Genomic DNA, 20,975 nt, shown 5'->3' on the forward strand with positions numbered 1-20,975 from the left:
TTTCTTTTTCTCCCCCCCCCCTCTCAAAAGCAATAAGTCGACTTCTAGTTTTTTTGATTTGTTTTCGGAGGAATGTCAGAATAAACAGAGCTCCACATTCTGTGATTGATCGGCTCATTGGTCACACTAACAAAGCCACGTGCGCTCCCGATGCGGGTTGTAGTCTGAGGATTTGTCACTTATTTCAAGCTACTAGATGTGAACGCCACCACAGGAAAGGATGTGATTGTTAGAGTACTTATTGTAGCTGCCACACGGCTGACAGCTTCTCAGCAGCCTCCCGCTAGCAACAGTGTTTCTCTGTAGTTCAAAACCTGCCCACACCGATGTCACCAGTTCTTGCCGCCCGTTGTGAGGGGCAGGGTTCAGTAATTTGAGGGGCTCACATCCCAATCTGTTGTGGGTGTTCTATACAATTGTCAGGCCCAAAACCACCTCCAGGAGCACTGTAATGACGGTGTGTGTAGGAGTGTAGAGAACCTGTGTTCAGATCTCACATAAAGTGTGTTTCCTGCATTGTCTTCCTGCGTAGATATATATATTTATATATTTTAAAAAACAAGTTGATTTACTTTACTACTAAATGCTTTCCCAGTAGTTTTGAAATACATCTTAGGATCTTGCTTTTTTAACCAAAGGTTAATGTAGATGCTCTTTTGCTTTTGTACTAATTCAAAACAAGTAGCAATGTTTCTTTAAATTAAACAAAACAGTTTTTTGTTTATGTGCATGCCTATTGTTTTGTATGTGGTATACTTGCATTCAGATTATTTTTGTTTTTTTCCTTCTCACCTATCCACAATGCAATGCTGTCCCCCATGACGCACCTCTGCTTGCTGTTACCTGTATGTTAATACGCTTGAATCCCATTGGCCCACTGCCATCATGTGCTCGCTGCCTGCTAATTAAAGACTCAGTCGACTGCCAAAGCAATGAAGCGACCCCTCGAGGCAACTGTAGACCTGGTACTTTGACCTTTCACCTTTTGCTTTGCATGTAGCTTCTTTAATTGTACTGTAGCCACTCACAACATTTAAGTTGGCTCTTTTGTTTTTGTGAAACCCTGTAAGACACTTCTAGATTGTACTGTACATTTATCAAACTACAACGTAATGTTAAAAAGAATTCCTTTTTTCTTTAATGTGTTGTTGATTGCCGTGTAGTTTCTCATTGTCCTTGTGATAGTTACAGTAAGTTTCCATTGTTGCCTTGTTGTGCTGTGCATAGAGAAGTAACAGATTCACAAATATCAGTGTTGACTTGTGAGAGCGCACGGATCAAATCTACTGTGCTTCTGTTGTGTGTGTGTGTGTGTGTGTGTGTGTGTGTGTGTGTGTGTGTGTGTGTGTGTGTGTTCGGTGGACAGGCGTTCCCCCACGGCGTCCTCCACCAGCCCCTACCAAAGAGACAAGCACTTGAGAAGAGCAACGGCTCCCTGTTCAACCACAGTGTTTTGCACTACCAGCAGGCGCTGGCCAACGCACAGCTGCAGCAGCCCACTTTCTTTCCCACAGGTAAGAGGGCCCCCCCCCCCCCAAGCTTTGTTCAGAGCAACACAAGATGTGACGTTTTAGCACACCTCTCTCAACTGTAACAGCCAAGCATAGAAAAGAGCCAAACAGGCCTGGTTGTTTGCAACACAAAGGCTCCGTAACTGTGTTTAAATGATTAGCCTTTTAAAGGGAATGACTTGGAATTTTGTGCAAACGCAAACCTTTTCAGTGTAACGTCGATGTCGAAAAACAAAAGCCATTCTGTTCCAATTTTCCCAAATCGATTCAAGTCTGCGCCCTTATCCCTCTTCAGTTCTTTCGCCCTCAAACAAAAAGCACTCTCCGTCAACTCGTCTCACAGAAGCCAACAGTAGCTTAAGCCCCCCCCCTCGGGGTCGCGCGCTAAACGAGTTAGCTGCAGCTAATGCGGCAGCCTGTAGCCACGCTGAGTCATGAGGATGAGCCTCCCATCCCTCACTCTTCTTTTTACCTGCTCTGTTTTTGTTTTACCCCCCCCGTTGGTGTGAGATGCCCGACAGCCCCTCATCCCTCCCTCCCTGCCTCTGTATCTGTGTGTGGGAAGTAGCCCTGGGTCAAAGTCGTGTTGGCGAATCCCTGTTTCCTGTAATAATAATCTCATTGGTCCAGCTTTGCAACATGTTAAACTTGGATTTCATAAGCTCCAGTATATAAATTTGCTCCATGTTTAGCTGCTGCTTTATACAGACAGTACGTTTCTCACTAATGCCACAACTGGATGAGGGAACTCCTCTGCTTGCTCCTGTTAACTGCATTTATAACAGGCTGTAGCAGTAGCATCTGAAGCCGAGTGACGTCTCCAAGCTTTTATTCTTTGTTTTTGTCTTGTCTAACGTTGTTGTTTCTCCTCCCTCTCAATTAACCCTTTTATTTTCTTCCTCTCTCTCCCTCCCCCCATCCCCCCCCCCCCCCTCTCTCTGTCTTTCTCTGTATGGACACAACAGGGTCAGTCTTGTGCATGACTCCTGCTAGCAGTCTTGGTAGGTCCTGACCTTCCCTTTGCTCTCACACACACACACACACACACAGTGTTTGATGTACAAGAGAGGGAGGTTGGGGTTGGAGTGGGAAGAGCGGGCAATATCTGCAGCCCTTGCAGGTGAGACAAAAGGTCACCGCATCACCTCCTGTGGCGGTGATGACATTTTTAAACGCGCTCTAGGAAATCAAACTTCTTCCTGCTGAGATATGATGTGAAATACCTTTTTATGTCCATTCTGTATCACCTGAAATAGTCCTTGTTTCCCTGCTGACTTACTCGCTAATGACTGTTTGTGTTATGATGAGAATATCAGACTGATCTGTTCTGCAGCTGTAGGATAGCCACTGTCTGTTTGCTGTGCTGTGTTGATCAGGAAATTGAAATCAGTTTCCCAGAGAAGTTATTTCAGCCACGTCGCTGCAGCGTTTTGTCTCTGCTAAAAGGGGATGGGAATGACAAAAAGTCCCAGTCGGCTAATCGGCCGGTCCCACATTAATAAATGGAAAAATGGTGACTCGGAATAATGAATTTAAACATATTATTAATGCGATCTATCAGCGCTGAAGTTGCCGCATGGGTTTTTGGCGTCCTCCTGCTGCTCCTCTTGTCAGCTCACATGAATACAAATAAATGAAGGAAAACAGAATTCCCATCCCCCCCCGTTGCCAAGAAACGTCGTTGATTCTTTGTAATCGGTGTCTCGTGCCGTTCAACTTCTCTGGGAAAAGCAGCAAGCTGATTTTCCGTATACATTTCCTTACTTGTGATTGTAATCAGCTTCTCTCCTCTTGTTTTTTTTTGTTTTGTTTTGTTTTCCTCCCTCGCTCTCTTTTTCTTTCTTCCTTTCTTTCTTTCTGTCCTCCTTGCTTTGCATCGTGAATGGTTGCATGCCATCTGCCCTAACGATGGCTTGCTGGCTCTCTGTTAACGTCCCTCGCCATCAACAACTCCCAACAACAACAACAAACGATACCGTCGACACGCACACATCACATCTGTTGCCACGGTTACCATAACGCTCCACCTACCTGTGTCCATTGCTACCACTTCCTCCCCCTCTGCCCCATTCCTCCTCCTCCTCCTCCTCCTCCTCCTCTCACCTCCCCACCCTCAAAACAAAGTCCCAATGATGTACAGTGCTACGCCTGCTACTGTCTCTGCAGCAACAGCTCCTGCCACAAGTGTCCCCTACGCAGCAACAGCACCAGCCAATCAGGTTTGCTCCTTTTAAAGCTTTCTTTCATCAGTCCCTGGAGCTCTGAATAAGTACTGCCTTCTAATAGGGAGCTGCAATGACCTGCAGCTGAGCCTCAGCCCACATCCAGCCCAGCCCCTCCTCCACATCCATCCAGCCTCACTGGCACGAGAGCCCGAGTGGGTATTTTCCACACGATTTAAAGCGGAGGGGGTACCTGAGCCACGGCCACATTTAGGCGCTCCCAACAGGCACTTCTTCAGAGCTCCCACATTTGCAAAGTAGTAGTTGTGTTGTGTTGCACTTACTTCCTGGTTTTTGTTTTTGCATGTTCTGTTTTAAGTTTTATTTTCCACTTCTCTTGTTGTTGTCAAAGAAGCCTCTCCATCCGCAATAGGGGGCGTCATCCGTACCGCTTGTGTGCTATGCAAACACACACACACACACACACATCACATTTAAGCAAACACACACACAGGCCCTTTCTGCAGCACCTACAGCTGCCATGTTGTTTTTATTTTATTTTTTCTCTGTTTGTGGCCAGCCCGCTTTCACCTTTTTAACTTTTCCTGGTCGCGGGACAAAAGGGAGGATAAATCACGCGAGGAAACAGTTACGGGCCTTTGTCAGGGAAAAATGACCGCAGACGCCGTCTAAAAATGGCCTCCTGATCGGAGGCTCTCCTGTTGCCGCGTGTCAGCAGGACCCAGGGAAGCCGGGGCCAGGTTTGAATGCCAGAGTGACGCATGTGTGCCCCATTTTTAACCTAGGTAATTTCAGCACAATGCGTGCAGTCTGGCCTCTTGCAGCTGGTAATCATTTGCTGGTAACACGCAGATGAACAGACTCGTGTTCCACAGGTAGAAATGTAACGTAAGAGGAAAACAATCACGTCATGTTCACATTGTTATCGTTATTACTGACTAGTTGTAGCGACCAGTGTCCTGATTTGGCCTTCTCTTCTTCTTCCACTTCTTCTCACTACTCGGTCTTAGTTTCTCTCTGCATCAATGTACGAGAGAATATATTTAAGATACGAGAGTGAACACCTTTAGAAACGCTTCCTGTGTTCCATCTGGAATGAAACAATAAATAGGAACGGAAGCTGAATCAAAAACCACAGGACCAAAAAAAAAAAAAGAACATTTATCATTTCTTCGAGATGCCCATTTGATCATCAACCAGAGATCCGGCTCCATTAAATTGTGCTTTATTGCCCCTCATAGGCCGCCAGTGTGTGCACTTCCTGCGAGTCACCGTCTCTTCCTGTAATTGGCATGCAGCAGCAGTAGCAGCAGGAAGCAGAGCTGCTCTTTAAAGATGCATGTGGGACAAGGAGCCGAAGAAACAATGACGTCAGCCCCCCGCTGTCTTGTCTCCGTCTGCCCCCCCACCCCTCCCTCCCTCCGCCCTGCATAAAGATCCCTCCAGCTAGGACACATACCCTACACGCCTCGTTTACTACAGTCATCTCTTTCCAGAATAAACACCAGGATTCTGACCTCACTGTTACAAACAACCTCTCAGTGCCAAAACCCAGCCGGTCAGGAACCCCCATTTAGCGTCTCTTCTTAATTGTGTTGCTTCTTCAAGACAATTCTAACAGCAGGAGGAGAATAAAATGACCGCGGTGATGTTAATCATCTGTCGTATCCGCTGCCAAACGAAGGTGTGCTGATGCTAAATAGTGAGTAATACACATGCATGGAGGAGCAGGATGTTGCGGACGCTGAGAGGTTCAGAGTCTGGTCAACTCATCAGCGTCTGAGCTGTCAGTGTGACATGACAAGCGGGAACCAATCACGTCGTTCCATGTTCCAGCTGGTATTAACCGACAGTGCTGGGCTCGTGAACTTGCAGCGCCCTCTACTGCCTGAACGTGGCATTACATCACACACCTCACGGGCTACAGCCTGCTGAACTGATGGGAAGATAACTTGTTGTAATTAATAGAATTAGAGATTGTTGCGTTGAGCAGGTCTTCAGCATGAGGACCAGGGTTCAGTCTCTCATCTCCCTGTGTCATATTTCTTATCACATTTATTGAAGTGAACGCACTAGGGCACTTCGATCTGATGCAATTAGAATAACAATCTGAAATGAATATGTGTAGTTCAAACCCCCTCCGTGATTCTGTAACGCACACTTGATCTTAATTTAACTATCCAACTCTCATCCTCTGCAAAGAAGGACCCATCGGTGTTCGTTTTTACCCTTTCCTGCGGTACCAGACGGGTGGGGTGCGCCGTCCTGTACGTGCTCGATCCCGCCCACCTGGCACCCAGTCGTATTTATTTTTCTATTTTGCCGCCGCGGAGCAGCCCAAGCACATCACATGCTCTCCACCTGTGGTGACCTTCTGCGACGTGCGATGTGACCAGTGGCTTCTGTCTATTGTACATCAACAAGCACCACGCCGCCACAGACAATCCCCCCTCTTCTTCTCTCTCTCTCTCTCTCTCTCTCTGTTTGTTGGATCAGTCTGTATCTCCTGAAGAGAGAGTACACACCGAGGTGACCAGACCTGAGTCAAATGCTATTTGCAGATAATTAGCAGCTTTTGCTCTGATCTGCATGAAGCACAAGGCAGGTGGAGTGACCACAACTCATCCACTAAGAGAGAACTGTTCAACACCCTCCTGGACAAACAAAGACGTGGCCTTGTTGATTCGGCAGATCTCCTTCCTGGGTTTACTTTCTCCAGACAAATAGAAGTGAGAAATCGTATCAACGGGAAACCGCGACTCCTCCACTGAGCTGGACCAGAAAAAACGCCCCAAAGAGGCGTTCAAATTCGGCCTACTTTCACGCCTCCACGCACCATATTTAGTCGGCGTAAAGGTTGTTAGATGATCCGACATGCGTTTTGTTTTCAGCACAGTGAGGCCGAAATAAAGGCAAATAGAGTTTGACCCAGATCACACCAAACACAATAAAATGCGTCTTAATTATAATAATGAACAGCGTTTCTCTCCTACAGGTTCACTAAATGTGTCTCTCCTTTTGTTCCCCTCCTTCTCCTTGTCTCTCTCTCTCTCTCTCTCTCTCTCTCTCTCTCTCTCTCTCTCTCTCCTCCAGATCATCCTGAAGTAAGTTTCAGGAAGGGAGTGGAGTGTCACGAAGCTGCACTAGGAAACCCAAAACAGCCCCAGTGTAAATACTACTTCACCTCTCCCATAGAGGTCCAGCAACCTGCATGCTAAGAGTGTAACACTTCAATTTAACCGTAAGAACTGCAGTGCCGGTGTAACACACACATTTAAAAAAAGAAAATTAAAAAAGATATATACTGTATGTATTGCTAGAAAAAACAACTATTAACATGAAAAAGTCAAAACTATTCTTATGTATAGTACTATATACATAGCAGACACACATATAGAGGTCATTCTAACACCTGTTCTCCCAAAGTACCGTGGACCCCTTCTCTTTTCACATTTATTCTGAAAACCGCTGCACAATGTTCATCCCTTTGGTTAGTAGAAACAAACAAAAAGAGACGCTTGATTTGCACTATATGAGGCATATAGTGCGTAACGTGGACGACAGGAAGAGTCACAGAAAACCCGTGCACAACCGGAACCAGCGCTCAAGACTGTTTTGTTTCTTTTCCTCTCTACCAAGTTGAATGTCCTTGGGGCAGACAGGCTCATGTTTTCTTAATGTGACTGTCCCTGCGAGGGGAACCTCAGTGACCCTCATCTGCCCCAGATGCTGTTAAGATGCCATGATGACACTTACCCCCCCCCCTCTCCCTCCCCCTGCCAACTTTTCATCTCCGGGAACATCTTGCCAAAGCGGAAGAGGTCGGTGGAATCAACCTGCCAGAAAGCAGAGCACCCTGATCATTTTCTTTTTTGCCATTGCGTAAGCTGCTCACGACGCACCCTGTTTATTTGTTTGGGTGCCGGGTTCAGTTCCTTGTTCAGGGGGGAGCGATGGGATAGACTGTGCACGGATTTCTGCATGCAGTCGGGACTGGGGGAGGACAGTCGTGGCCATTACTGAAGAAAAAAAAACTAAAAAACAAGCCTAAAGGCGCAGGGATTGTGCCAAGGGCTTGAGGGGTTCGTTCCAGACGCACCGAGCCCTTTTCGTGCGTGTGTGTGAGAGTGATGGTCTGCCGGCAGACTGGGACTTGAAGCGAGGTCGAGCAGGTGAGGACAACACCAGGCCTGGTTGGAGAGGGGGATTATTTGGGAGGGGGGTGGGGGGGGGGGCGAGGGACTTAAAGTGCTAAAACTAAACAAAAAAAACGGTGCATTTGACGACGCTCGTCAAGCAAAAGATGACTTGCACTTCGACTGGAGGGCTATCTGTGACCGTCGGTTTGTCCTGTCCAACCCTACTATCACCGATAATCCTGTTCCATTTTAGAAAAAAAACTGTAGAAGTGCCTAAAAAATGCTCATCCACGACACATTCATCCGAGAGCGCATCACCAAGAGCGCATCACCAAGAGACGCATCACCAAGAGCGCATCACCAAGAGACGCATCACCAAGAGCGCATCACCAAGAGACGCAGACGCGACGCCGCCGGCTGTCAGGAGCGTTGAAAGGACTCTTTTTTTCGGGGGAAAGACATCACATTTATCCGTAAATCGTCGCTGGAAAAAAAAAAACCCCGGCGACCGTTCATCGACATCACAAGTGACTTTATCGAAGAAGTTAAAGAAACCGACAAATCAAAAAATAGCTTTGTAGAATGTTTGGTGACTTTCACGGTGTACCATCGTTTCTTACCACGGTTTGAGTAGTTTACATGAGGAATGTGAGTGAGACAAAAAAAATGTATTGTAAACTGTGTAATGTATGTAAAAGTGTCTCTTATTTTGAGAGTTTATATTCATGGTTCTAGAAATGTATTCAAAGTTATTTAAAGTTTGTGTTGTGTCTACTATCAAGGTATTTTTGAACCCCTCCACCATCTCCACCTCCACCCGGAACAATCATCCGTCTTTCAGCCAAGGCCATCATTCGATTGTTTGTAGACCAAACCCTCTCGCACGACTTGACTAAATCTCATTTCCCGTTTTATCAAACGTCCTGATGTAGTTTCATGGTGCTTGATTGACATCGACAATCCACTATCACACCGGGGAGCCGGAGCGCTTCGCTCTGGTCTCACGTTCTGGCTTCGTCTCCACGCGCATTCTGGTTCGTACGTAATATTTGTGGATGGTGGTGAAAGTTTTATTTTGTCGTAATTTATCCTACGTTACTCTTGGTCAAATTTTTAGTCAAAAACAATGTTGTTAACTATTTTGAAATGAATGTAATTTATTGAGCTGTGCTGCGTTCTGCCCGGTTGGTCATTTCAAGGTCTAACGAATGAGAAGGCGCGCGTGCGTCTAAAGGGGGCGGGGTTTAAAAGTCAACCCACCAATGGAAAGCTACTGGGTCTTTCTTGCCTTCTCACGAGATCACGGTGTTGCAGTAATGAGCATAGTTATAGAGTTGCTTGTGTTGTTGGGAGAAAAAAAAAATGTTTATTGTACAGATGACATTTTACCAAAAAAAAGAGCAGAAAATTTAAAAAAAGATGTACTTTTCACTCTAGTATAATAGTATTTCATAACAATATTAAGTTGTTGCTGTGGCAAACAAATGTTGCAATTACTAAAGTTGGGTATTTTTGTAAATGACATCGTTAAGTTGTTTCTTTTTGTTTCTCTTTGCTAGAACACTGTACACAAGGTAGATTGTAAAGAAGGTATGAACATTTCTACTTATTCTTCACTGAGATTATGACAATGACCTAATATTTTCATTAGCAGATCAACAGCCTGTATAGTGCTGTGACCGTAACACTTAAATAGATTTAAAGTCATCAATGTTACAGAGATTATATATATATATATATAAGAACTGAATCATCTATAAGTACAACTCTTCCCCTGACAAAGGACCTTCATAGGTTCCACACTGAGACATGTTATTGGAGGCGTATGTATCACTAGAGTTAAGGATTGCACTTTTCATATTGTTTAAAGATGTGGTCTGTTTTTCATTCCCTTTAAAGGGTTGTTTGAGGTTTCTGCACCCTGCAGTCAATCTGTTTGATCAATCCAACTTCAATTCAACATCTTGCATGAGAAAACAACTGTTTCCTTTTCTGACTAAACGATAACGTACCGAATGTTTCTAGTCGGGGGGGGAAACAGGAAGAAGTCTGTACACAAAATGTCCTGATTTGGTGACCCACAATGCCCTTGTGTATGGAATCCTCTTGAGGTGTAATGTTTGTTTTGTTTTTTAAATATGTTGGCAATGATTGACTGATGGAGAAAGAAAAAGTAAGCACTTTCTGAGCAGTTGGTTGACTGAGCAGACTTATCCAAACACTTTGCCTTATCTTGAGTCCATCGTGCTTAAGGTTTTACGTTTTTAAGAGCTCTTAAGAAGTTTATTCAAGAGACTTGACCGGGTCTCCTTTCTCAAATCCCTTCTCAACTTCTTTTCAAATGTGTATCTTTATATCTGAAATCATTTTTTTTAGGGTTTTAATGTGCACATCAAAAGGCCAAAAGGGGGGGGGGGGGGGGGGGGGGGGCTGCGGCAGATTTAACAGTCATTGATCTTTTCTTCTGTTCTCCCAAATGTGGAGTGAGATCGTGTTGTCCCATTGCCTTACAATGGAACTGTTCGGAGCTTGTAATTCACAGCTTTAGCCAGCAGAGGGCGCCACACTGGAGACTGCAGGCTGTGAATCGTGACTGCCTGTGCCATCGTTGTTGTTGCAGTGTGCCCCGCCAACAAAGCACAGACTCAAAAGATAAATTGACAAGAAGACCCTCATCGGATTTATAGTTTCAATGTAATCATTTTTAAACGTATTCTTTTTTTCTTTTGCATATATTTTGTGCTATTTTATGTTTCTATAGTCAAATGTTTCTTTGGTTCCAGCAAGATAGTGTAAAATCTATTGAAATAAATAAATAAATAAAATCAAAGAAATGCCTGTTCTGGATCTCTTCTTGGTGTCACGTGAAGGTCTTGTTTGTGTTGTGTGGAACTGAACTGGGCCCTCTTGAAGGACACCAAAGTGGTCCCTGAAGTCCACTTTGGGAACCACCCTAAAAGTAAATAAACCCAGCGAGTAGGTTCTAGGCCTGATGACAAGATGTTGATGCTGCTTCCATTGAAGTAGGTCTCTGCCCTCCTCTATGAAGTATCCACAGATGGATGTAATGATAAGGCCTTGGGACTGGGACCAGCTCTTTCATTTGTTGGTTCCCATGTCATTTCCTGTTGCTGCAGTGGAACATTTTGGGAGTAAAGTGAGGGTGATATGAGGGGTTAATAATACCACTCTATTCATGGCCATAGTGTAGTTAGTATACTAGCTAAGGGAGACCCTACGACCTGCAAGGTGTGAGTCATGTGACGAAGGCGTCAGGGGGCTAGTCATGTCTAACCTTCATAATATAAAATATTACATTTAATGACAATCAGCATGGGGCCAGACAAAGCCAAGAGCAGTGGACACACACTTAAACACACTGCTGGTATGCACGCTTCAGAAAATTCCTCTGGGACTTGTCGGGAGCAGCTCGTCCCGTCATCTGATTGGTGCTTAGCCCGGTTTCCCAGCAGGACTCCATGACAACAGTGTCACCATCGGTCCATCTAGAAAAAGCCCCAAAATAACGTGTTTATATTCCAGCGACTAAGCCCCTTATAGAGCCACCACGTCCGGTACGTGGGACAGGCTTTTCAGTTTCCTCCCACAATGTCGACCGGGATTGTTTTTGTCCCTGAATCTCACCAACCTTTAACAAAAACACATTTTTGCAACAGAGATTTGTAACAATTTTGACAGCAATGCAGGTGCCTGATCAGAAAACTATATATTTGTCATTCTTGAGTGCAATTCAAATTAAAATAAATGCTAAATTTGGGCCGGATGTAAATGCTCCCTCGCGTCCTTCGTTCCCTAAACGAGGGCTGATGGCATGTCTGCTTACAAACGCTTGAATCTTAATTCCCATTGTGATAAGATCGCGAAGATTCCTACCCTTCCTCTGTCTCCATGTGGCACTAATCACCCCCCATATTTTCCAGGAAACAGTAACATCCAGTGGATGCACCGACTCCAGAGGCGTGGACTCCCAGCAGCACTGTCGCCTCCATCAGGATAAATAGGCTCTTTGCCTTTAACTGTAGCCCTACTGTACCCCCACTGTGCAGAGAAATGTGGTGTCAGCCGCCTGTTCTTGTCGGCACACACAAAGATGTGCCTCGTCTCTAATAATAGCAATCTTATTTTTACCACGCCGACGCCTTAATGCATTATGGATGCCCGAGGAACGGTGTCCCTGCAAGATAGCGTGGGAACATCCCAGTAGAGGCTGTTCATCCCGGGGTCTGCATGCGCCAGCGTCCCGGCCAGCAGCTGCAAAAGAGCGTCTCCTTCCACCGTATAGGCTCGTTACCGTGCCATGGCCGCGTAACGGGAGTCCGGACTCGCCCGTGCATGGGGGTGCGCTCCTCTGGCCCGCTGCTGTAGACTTTTGTCCTCTGCATGCCGGATTCGAGTCCGCGGGAGCGCGATGCGGGAGTATAAGGTGGTGGTGCTCGGCAGCGGCGGGGTGGGGAAGTCCGCCCTGACGGTCCAGTTCGTCACCGGGACGTTCATCGAGAAGTACGACCCCACCATCGAAGATTTCTACAGGAAGGAGATCGAGGTGGACTCCTCTCCGTCGGTGCTGGAGATCCTCGACACGGCCGGCACCGAGCAGTTCGCCTCGATGCGGGACCTGTACATCAGGAACGGCCAGGGCTTCATCCTGGTCTACAGTCTGGTCAACCAGCAAAGTTTTCAGGACATCAAGCCCATGAGGGACCAGATCATCAGGGTGAAAAGGTGAGACAATGCCCACAAAAAGCATTATTCATCTCGTGTATTGTGATGCAATAGGGATGAGGTTATTCATTGTTTTGGGCCCTTTAAGTGGTCACATCCTGAGGCAACATGGACACCAAAAGTTGGTTGTGTTTGTGATGGAGGGTTATGATTACAACACTCATTCCTTGACATTTATAATGGAATCAAAGTATTCCTCATCTTGCTGGGGTGCCCCAAGGGCCCCTATCCACCTACTCCACTTAAAGAGCCACGACAACATGTGAGATTCTTATTTTTGGGTATGGGGGGGTCATCAAACTTGCATCTTCTCAGCTCCCTCCTCTTCCTCCCTGTCTGGATCCCTGGATCCCCCCCCTCCCTCCAACGCTGCGTGAGAAGCTGCAACCAGCTCATGTGTTCTTCATAAGAGAGGCCCAGCTGCGGCTCACCTGTCATACAACAATCCGCTGAACTCTCCCTGGGTTCCATATCCTCTGTCTCTCACACATGACTAACCCTGGATGGCTTTGATCAGCTCAGGCCATTACTCAACAAATCCACTGAGCTCATCTCACAGGCTGGGAGAGAGAGAGAGAGAGAGAGAGGGAGAGAGAGAGAGAGGGAGGGTGGTGACATATGTGTGTGTCGTCTTAGACAAGTTAAGCATCTAAAAGCTTAATATAATAAGGGTGGGAATAGATTACGTGTAGTTGTTTTGGTGCCATTGTCCAAGTTTTAAAACACACAAAAAATTAATTTGCAGAGATATTTCGTTGTTCATCATATTCCTATGATGAACAACGCCCCAAACTCACAAGGCCTCGGAGTGTCAAGAATAAAATAATACATTTAAAGGAAGAGGAGACCTGAGTGTGAAGGTGCAGCCAGGAGACTGTTAGCTTAGCTTAGCATAAGGACTGGAAACTGCAGGGAAACCTAAATGGAAGGAGTCTCTGTATGCATGTATTATTTCTTAACAGGGCGCAAAGGAGTCTCAGCTGAGACTCCAGGAAGTCACTGCTCCTGGTCCAAGAAATAGTCCAGCACATAACCCCCAGTGCCGTGAAACGTGTAATCTGCTTGTGTTTAGGTTAAAAATATAGAAAAATATTTTAAAAAAGAGGAAGAGCTCTGTTGCGCTCCTCCAATTAACCCTCTTTTCATCACCATTTATTTATCTAACTGCATATTGTGCCATTCATAATTTAACCGGCACAGTTTGGTGCAGTGCCCCCGTCCTCCCCCGGAGTGAACCGAATGCTCCGGTGGCGTCGGACGTCACCGGCCGAGTGGAAGCAGGAGAGCGTCACATGCTGACGAAGGCGCAAGCCGGGGGGGACGAGTGCACGAGGGAACTCCTTTGAAATGAAAAGTATAATGATGGATACGAATGCGCCGTGACGCCAACCCCCCTCCCCACACCCCCCGATGCGGCTGCCTACGCTGTCCTCAAGTGTATACCTATAAATATTTCATGCTTTTATTTCACACTGCTCTGGGTTTGAAGTCGGGATTGTTGCTGTATGTTTTCATTTCTGAGCGTGCGATATATCATTTCTATGCACATAACAGATCACATTTTGCAGGGCAAACTATTATCACAAAGAGTCTCAGAGAGCCAAATTGTTGCACAGTGCAGAGACAGTTCATTTAAGGACAGCAAGGAGAGGCTCAGTGGATCATTTAAACATATGCAGATATCCACAGGGTGTCCATCTTTAATAAAACAAGCAGCACAATCCTCTCCTGGTCTTCATTAGCGGTGTCCGTGAGATCAGCCTCCCTCCTCCCAAACGTCCTGCTGAGCCAGCAGCACCAGAACGTAATGGGATTGTGTTGGGTTGGAAGCCAAGAAGACATCAGGCCTCCATTAGGGAGACATATAAACCAGCAGGCTTTTGCATGGGGGGGTGGGGTGGGGGGGGGGGGAATCATGGGATCCTGTATGTTTCTGCTGTGTGGTGCAGGTGTCGTGAGGCCTCCCGCGGTCCACATATCACCTTCATTGTGCTGACTCGTACGTATGAGGCGGTGCAGTGAGAAGCAGGAAATACACTTAGAGTAATAGTTCGACATTTTGGGAAATACACTGAATCGCTTTCTTGCCAAGAGTTAAATGAGAAGATCGATAACTCCCTCACGTCATGCACTGCATTTAATTGGAGCCATGCAGGGGCCAGTTAGCTTAGCTTAGCATAAAGACTTTAAACAGGGGTGAACAGATTATGTTACCTGCATCTGTAAAGCTCACTCATTTAACGTGTTTCATCTTTACAAAAACAACAATTTACCGTTTGACGAGGCGTTTTCCCGCTCCCATTTTAATGCTAAGCTAAGCTAACCAGCTGCTAGCTCCAGCTACACACAGTGTTTACCGTACAGTCGTGAGTGGTGTCATTCCCGTCATCAAATTTTCGGGCAAGAAAGTGAACGCGTGAGTTTACCAAAATGTTCAAACTGCTCCTTTAACGTGGTTAGCATTTGCTACCTAAAAAATAAATACAAAATGTAGCATGTTAGCTCTGCACTGCAGCAACCCCCAAGTGGTTGCTTTTTTTTCATCCGGCACAAAGGCTGTTTAAGGAAATCTCTATTCGTCGCTCTGCCATGATTAAATGATGTGCTTTTCATCACATATGTGTATAATTGATGCATATTCTCTGACACGCTTCGCCCTCCGCGGGCTAACTGAATAAAACCCTGCGTCCACTGCGATCTGTGGAAACTACATCTGGGTGTAGCCCTCCTCACAATCTAATCATCTCCCCCGCTCGCATGTGAAGCTTATTGCAGCGTCGGAGGAGAAGGGCACGTTCAAAGCACTCGAGCGGCGTTTTCACGCTGCACTGATGCCCTGTCTAATAGCAGGAGGTGAGCATCGCGCGCCGCTGAGTGGGACCAAAAAACTACATGTCCCAGGGGGCACTTTGGTGTCGGTACAAAGCTACTTCCTGACCTCGGGGCTTTTAGTGTTTGCCATCAAGATGGAGAGCGTTGTTAAAGAGGCCGGCTTGGTTGAAAATGTGAGTTAAGGAAAGCCACCGGTGAAGTGCTCATTGTTGGTGTTATGTCACACTCAGGACTGACTTGTAGCCTTCTGGCAGCTCTCGCACATCTGTTGACACATCTGTGCGTCGTTCCAATCCGACCTAATACACACTAAGTCTTCAAAGCGACGCCTTGACACGTCACAAGTGAATATATATCGATAGGTGTTCCTTTCCAAGGAGGTAAATATCACAATTAAAAGCAAAAATAGGCAGGATTCGTGCAGCAGATATTAGTTTTCTTATTTCCCAGCTTGCTAATTATCTTGTGACCCCTGAGGAAAGCAACCGGAGCTCTCTAGGTGGCTTTAAGAATCTGGAACATTAATAACATTAAAGTTACTTACTTATACCTCTTTATTTCGTACCTTGAATTGTTGTCTTCGTTTTAACTGCACAGAAAAGCGAGACTAATACAAGTAATCAGGACTCCCATACTGCCTTTACTGCCTTTGCATCTGCTGTAAAGAACATATCTGGAGGAGCTGAGCTGCGTCATTAAAGATGGAAATGAAGCCTCACCATAAAAAAAGACTCTAAAGACCTTCTCCATCTGCTGTGCAGGCCCTCTCTTTGTCTGTTTATCTCAGCAATGTCCGCGGCCCCTTTGCTTTCCTCTCCGACATTACCCGCGGAGGCCTCGTTTTCAATCCGTGACACCCTTTGGGGGAGTTCTGTGGTTCCTCTTGTCCGGTCCCTACAAACACAGATACAATGCGTGTGACCCGGCTGTCACACGGTGAAGCTGCTCCGGCTGCTAATGAACAGCAGATGCAGAGAGCAGAGAGGGCGGCTGCAGGGGCTTCGAGGGCTTCACGTTGGAGATGCCTGACTGTGTTTTTGTGCTGTTGTTGTTGTGTGTTTGCATGTGCTGAGGGTCTTGTGAAAACGGGTAAGTGAAGTCACTGGAGCTATTTAGCACAGCAGGTAGCCTTAATAAGGCTGTTGTACCCTCAGGCTCAGTGGAAAAAGTCCATCTTTTTTTTTTTGTGTGAGTTAGAAACACTGATTCTCTGTGTGTGGGAGGTTGTATGTGTCCCCCCCCCCCAACAGTTGTAAAAACACCCCGCAGAGGCAAACATCTGTAACTTTTTGTTTTGTTTACTGTAAAGGCCACATGTATGGATTCCACATCCATTAATGAGGATGCTTCTCACAAATGGAGCTCAGCACTTTCCTGTGTGAACGCCCTGCAGCACCTCTGAGTATCGTTCTGAAAAAGTGTTTTCACGGACGGTGTTGTAGAAATCAATACAGATTTCAACAATGCACGGCTGCCAAGTCTTGTGCTGGACCAGGAACAAGTTAGCAATGTTTGTAATTTCCTCCTTCTTTATATTCACACAGTATGGAGAGTAAAAGCACTTCTAGCAGAACATAGATGATGGCGACCGCACCGATAACCATGAGGACGCTCTTTATTGTGATTGTTGGTGCAACAATAAAACAGGGTAAAGAAAAGTGATGTTGTACAGATAGCATCATTTAATTGAGGAGTCAATGTAAGTATCATTTATTGAAGAAAACTAACAGTAATTCACAAGAAATGTAGTGTTTTTATTATATTATGAACATAATGGTTTTTGGCCACTTGGGGGCAGCAGAACCAGTGGAAAACACCAAATTGACATATTAACTTGAGATGGTGAATGTGTTAGCGAAACAGTTTCCTGTTCGCTCATCTGGCAAACGTGATCTATAACAATACGTCACATTTTATGTAAAACCTAATCTGAAAAGTATTAAAGTAGCTCGTCCGAAAGGTGACCGTTTGAAAAATGTACAAAAATATATAGCTATAGTGTAGATAGTTCTCATATTGAGCACTCTAGCTAGCTAAACTCCACTCTTTAACCCCAAACACTGAGCGACACAATCTTCAACCATGCATGATATCAGCCTATAAATCTCCACGGGGCAACTTTTGTTCGTGCTGCGTCGAGCGGTTTGAGTTTCCTCCTCATCTGGCGAGGAGGGAGCGGTGGGTTTTGATGCCGCAACAAACAACCTCGGTCCCACCCGCCCCCCCCCCGCACCCCACCCTGGAGAAGCTGGCTCTCCCTGTGTCTTTGTAGTTATATATAGAGTTTCTCCTGCGAGGCTGTCAGATTGCATTTGTCTGCGTGGTGTGCTCCTTGTTCGCACTTCACACCCTCTAGACTCCGGCTCTCCACACACACACACACACACACACACACACACACACACACACACACACCGGGCCGTACGAGATGCCTTGTCCTGCTGAGGTCAGCTGCTGTGTGTGTGTGTGTGTCTGTGTGTGTGTGTGTGTGTGTGTGCGTGTGTGTGTGTGTGTGTGTGCGTGTGTGTGTGCGTGTGATGGCTGTGAGGGGAAAATGTCAAGCTGCAGGGAAGTCTTTTTGACATTTGAAAATTTCCCGAGTAACTTTTCCCCCCGCTTGGCGGTCTTACTTGTCGACCAATTAGGAAGAAGTCTCTGCCATTATCAGTAATCATTTTCCCATTTGCACCTTTTTTTTGGGAGGGAGGCGTCTGCTCTCCTGTGATTTCCTCTGAAAGGTCAGGGGTCATGCCGAGCCAGTCGGGGGGCCTCGCCGTCTGGCTCGAGGACCCTTCAGCAGGGTGCTCAAGTGTCCTCCAGCTCTCTCTCTCTCTCTCTCTCTCTCTCTCTCCCCCGCTGAGCGGCGTGGCAGCCGGCCACCAATTTGTAGATAAGAGCTCATTTCTCAATAGCACCAGCGGATCAATGCGCCGGGCTCGGGATGCACTTAGGAATGACTGATGCTCGAGGCTATTAGGTGGTCTGCGCCATTACCTGCAGCGAGAATATATGCCCTCTGTAATTGACATGCCGTAGTTATTTAATCAGAGAAAAACATGAAGGGCGCCTTCGCTGAAGTGAAGTATCTAGTACCTGAAGAAAGTCACTGTCTTTGTGCTCAAAACCTCCTCGACACCAATTCTATCTGTCTGTAGACTCTCGACATGGTATTTTACTCTCCATGCACACACGATGACACGCTGTTTGAGATGAACAGACGCACCGGAGCCGAAGCTAGATATTAAGTAGAAAATAGTTATTTCTGAGCTACGAGGCCAATGTTCAACGTCCCCATCCCCCATGTGAGAGCAGCACATTAGCTTTATTCAATTATTCAATAACCTCTACCATTACTCTCCCCCAGCCTGGTTTCCTTGTATTGATGGATGGAGGAGGACTGGGATCGTCCGCCGCACGCTGGGGGAAGAAAGCTTTTGATCCGTTAAGACGCGCTTAGTGCACGATGGGAACGACGCAAAGTGGAGGGCTAACGATTCCAAACAAGAACTGGAAGCCATTAAACGTACAGCTTGCGTGCCGCGCCGCCACATATATAATGTATCCAGGAATAAATAGAGCGTCACAGCAGTTGTTTTTTTTCTTCTTTCTGATGACAGTTTTCCAACGGGACCGCCCGCTGATATAAAGACACCCGGGGAGTGATGGAGCCCTCCTGGGGAGCTGGAACTGAATGTGGCTGTGTTTATTCCTCTCCCCTTGCTCCATTGTGCATTGTTCAAACCCCTTATTGTTTCAGCATCTAACAAATACAGTATGTAGGCCAACAACACACACACACACACACACACACACACACACAGTTTAGTCTGTTTCTTTCCCTCCCGCATTTTCCCTTTGGCAGCAGGAAGTTCCTGTAGTCTCCGTCTGTAACAAAACGCACACCCAGCAGGGGGTGGGAAGCAGGCAGCAACTTCCAGACGAGCGCTCCTCTGATTAATACTTTCTCTCTGAATTTCCAGGTACCAGCAGGTGCCGGTGGTGCTGGTGGGTAATAAGGTGGACCTGGAGGAGGAGAGGGAAGTGTCCCCCAGCGAGGGCCAGGCGCTGGCCGAGGATTGGGGCTGCCCCTTCATGGAGACGTCGGCCAAGAGCAAGACCATGGTTGACGAGCTCTTCGCCGAGATCGTGAGGCAGATGGACTTCTGCCCTCTGCCGGACCGGAGAGAGGCCTGCTGCCCCGCCTGCAGCGTGCAGTAGCAGCCTGCTGGAGAGGGGGTGACGGATGGGAGGACGGTCGGCAATTAGAATGCAAATGAATTCATGTTAGATAGATTGAAGATGGAGGGATTTAAAGGGAAAATCCACTCTTTCTGAAACTGTTCAAGCAGTTAAGGCCTGTGCATTCTGGGAAATGTAGGAAATCCCTAACCGATGCAGAAGTAGACAAAGAGGGTTTAGGGGGGAAATAAAGTTCAACGTACATCATTCTTCGGACACAGGGTGGATTTTTCCCTTGAAAGGAAAAAAAGGACAACACTTGACCTCCCACTTTCGTCACCGTCCTCCGGGATAACAGGAGCAAATGTTCAGGGTTTCCCAAAACGCAGCACGGTGCCAAAACCATCTCAAAAGCCATCGACAAAGAGGATCATAGTGCTGAACGCTTTTCGGGAAGCCAGCCATAGTTCCAAGCAGGGATGGCAGTTTGCTCCGCGGTTTCATCGGTCCTCTACTCTTCTGCTTGTGTTTTTTTCTTTTTTTTGCACTTTTGGGAATTTTTTGTTTTGGACAGTGCAAGGCCGGTCACCAAGTATCTCAACGGATGTCAAGTAACACCACTGTGATGGAGTCGTACTGGAAGTTCAATTTCCACAGCAGGCCCGCCTAAATACGAATGAATGACTAGATGAGAGAATGTTTAAAACAAAAAACAAAAAAAGGGAACCGCACCTTTGGGGAAATTCATTCAGGAGATCCCAAACGTTGACATGCTGTGGATGATGTGTGCATGAAGTTGTACCGTCACACCGACATTGAGTACAATCAACTTCACCCAAAGAGACAGTATCAACCAATCAACTGGTGAAAACAATGAACCGGACACTTGTCTTTACACCTTACAGATCATACAAAATGCCTTGTTACATTGTATGGTGTCAGTGTATAGTTCTTTTATCTTAAAGTCACATCTGATATGTTTGTGGTTCAATGTGAGAAACACTTATTTTCAACAAAAAAATAAATCTTTATGCACAAATGTGTCCTGCGTATTTATTGTTGAATGATGAATGATTTTGTGCGATCGTAAAGGTAAAGAAACCTTTCTTTAAATTGTAAAAGCAGCTCCTCCCGAGTGCCAAATACAACTTTGGAGTTCTCCCTTCTTTTACTTTGACCTCCTGAGGTCATTAAGATTGGCACTCATTGTGAAGCTAGCCTTTCAAGCTTTGCTATTAAGCTGTAATCTGGCTCCACCTCGGCCTGCGTCGAGATGATTTATGATGTTTCGGTCCTGCGGCTGCGTTCCCTGGCCGGGCGTCTCGCTGCTCCAGCTGCTGCCATTAGTGCCAACACTTACTGCTGATTCTGGTCCTGAAACATCCAAC

At 46.3% G+C, this 20,975-nt stretch overlaps 2 protein-coding genes across 11 annotated transcripts in view; both read left to right on the forward strand.

The window, feature by feature from the left end:
- The window catches only part of LOC142952650 (muscleblind-like protein 2a), a 40,256-nt gene extending 30,271 nt beyond the window's left edge, over positions 1-9,985 (forward strand). For 6 of the 10 annotated variants that reach the window (XM_076094492.1, XM_076094493.1, XM_076094491.1 and 3 more), the window contains 3 exons: positions 1,367-1,514; positions 2,477-2,512; positions 6,788-9,985. In XM_076094492.1, coding sequence (XP_075950607.1) covers positions 1,367-1,514; positions 2,477-2,512; positions 6,788-6,912 — 309 coding nt within the window. In that variant the 3' untranslated portion in view covers positions 6,913-9,985. Of the gene's footprint in view, positions 1-1,366; positions 1,515-2,476; positions 2,513-3,635; positions 3,731-6,787 lie in introns of those variants that run through there. The other 4 variants (XM_076094496.1, XM_076094498.1, XM_076094497.1 and 1 more) reach the window with 4 other exon arrangements.
- Positions 9,986-11,773: 1,788 nt separating this feature from the next.
- On the forward strand, positions 11,774-20,617 carry LOC142952654 (ras-related protein Rap-2a-like). Its single transcript, XM_076094504.1, has 2 exons — positions 11,774-12,576; positions 19,389-20,617. The coding sequence occupies exons 1-2, from the start codon at positions 12,263-12,265 to the stop codon at positions 19,624-19,626; spliced, it is 552 nt and encodes a 183-aa protein (XP_075950619.1). The 5' UTR covers positions 11,774-12,262; the 3' UTR covers positions 19,627-20,617.
- Positions 20,618-20,975: the final 358 nt, after the last annotated feature.

This window comes from Anarhichas minor, unplaced genomic scaffold (assembly GCF_050575085.1).
Source record: "Anarhichas minor isolate MPS153535 unplaced genomic scaffold, ASM5057508v1 ptg000018l, whole genome shotgun sequence".
Classification (NCBI taxonomy): Eukaryota; Metazoa; Chordata; class Actinopteri; order Perciformes; family Anarhichadidae; genus Anarhichas; species Anarhichas minor.

What these genes read in the sequence shown, in the direction of transcription:
- LOC142952654 (XM_076094504.1), top strand. Translation starts at nt 12,263, where the DNA reads ATGCGGGAGTATAAGGTGGTGGTGCTCGGCAGCGGCGGGGTGGGGAAG. An exon ending in CAGATCATCAGGGTGAAAAG is followed by an intron (nt 12,577 to 19,388) that starts GTGAGACAATGC and finishes CTGAATTTCCAG; the next exon opens with GTACCAGCAGGTGCCGGTGG.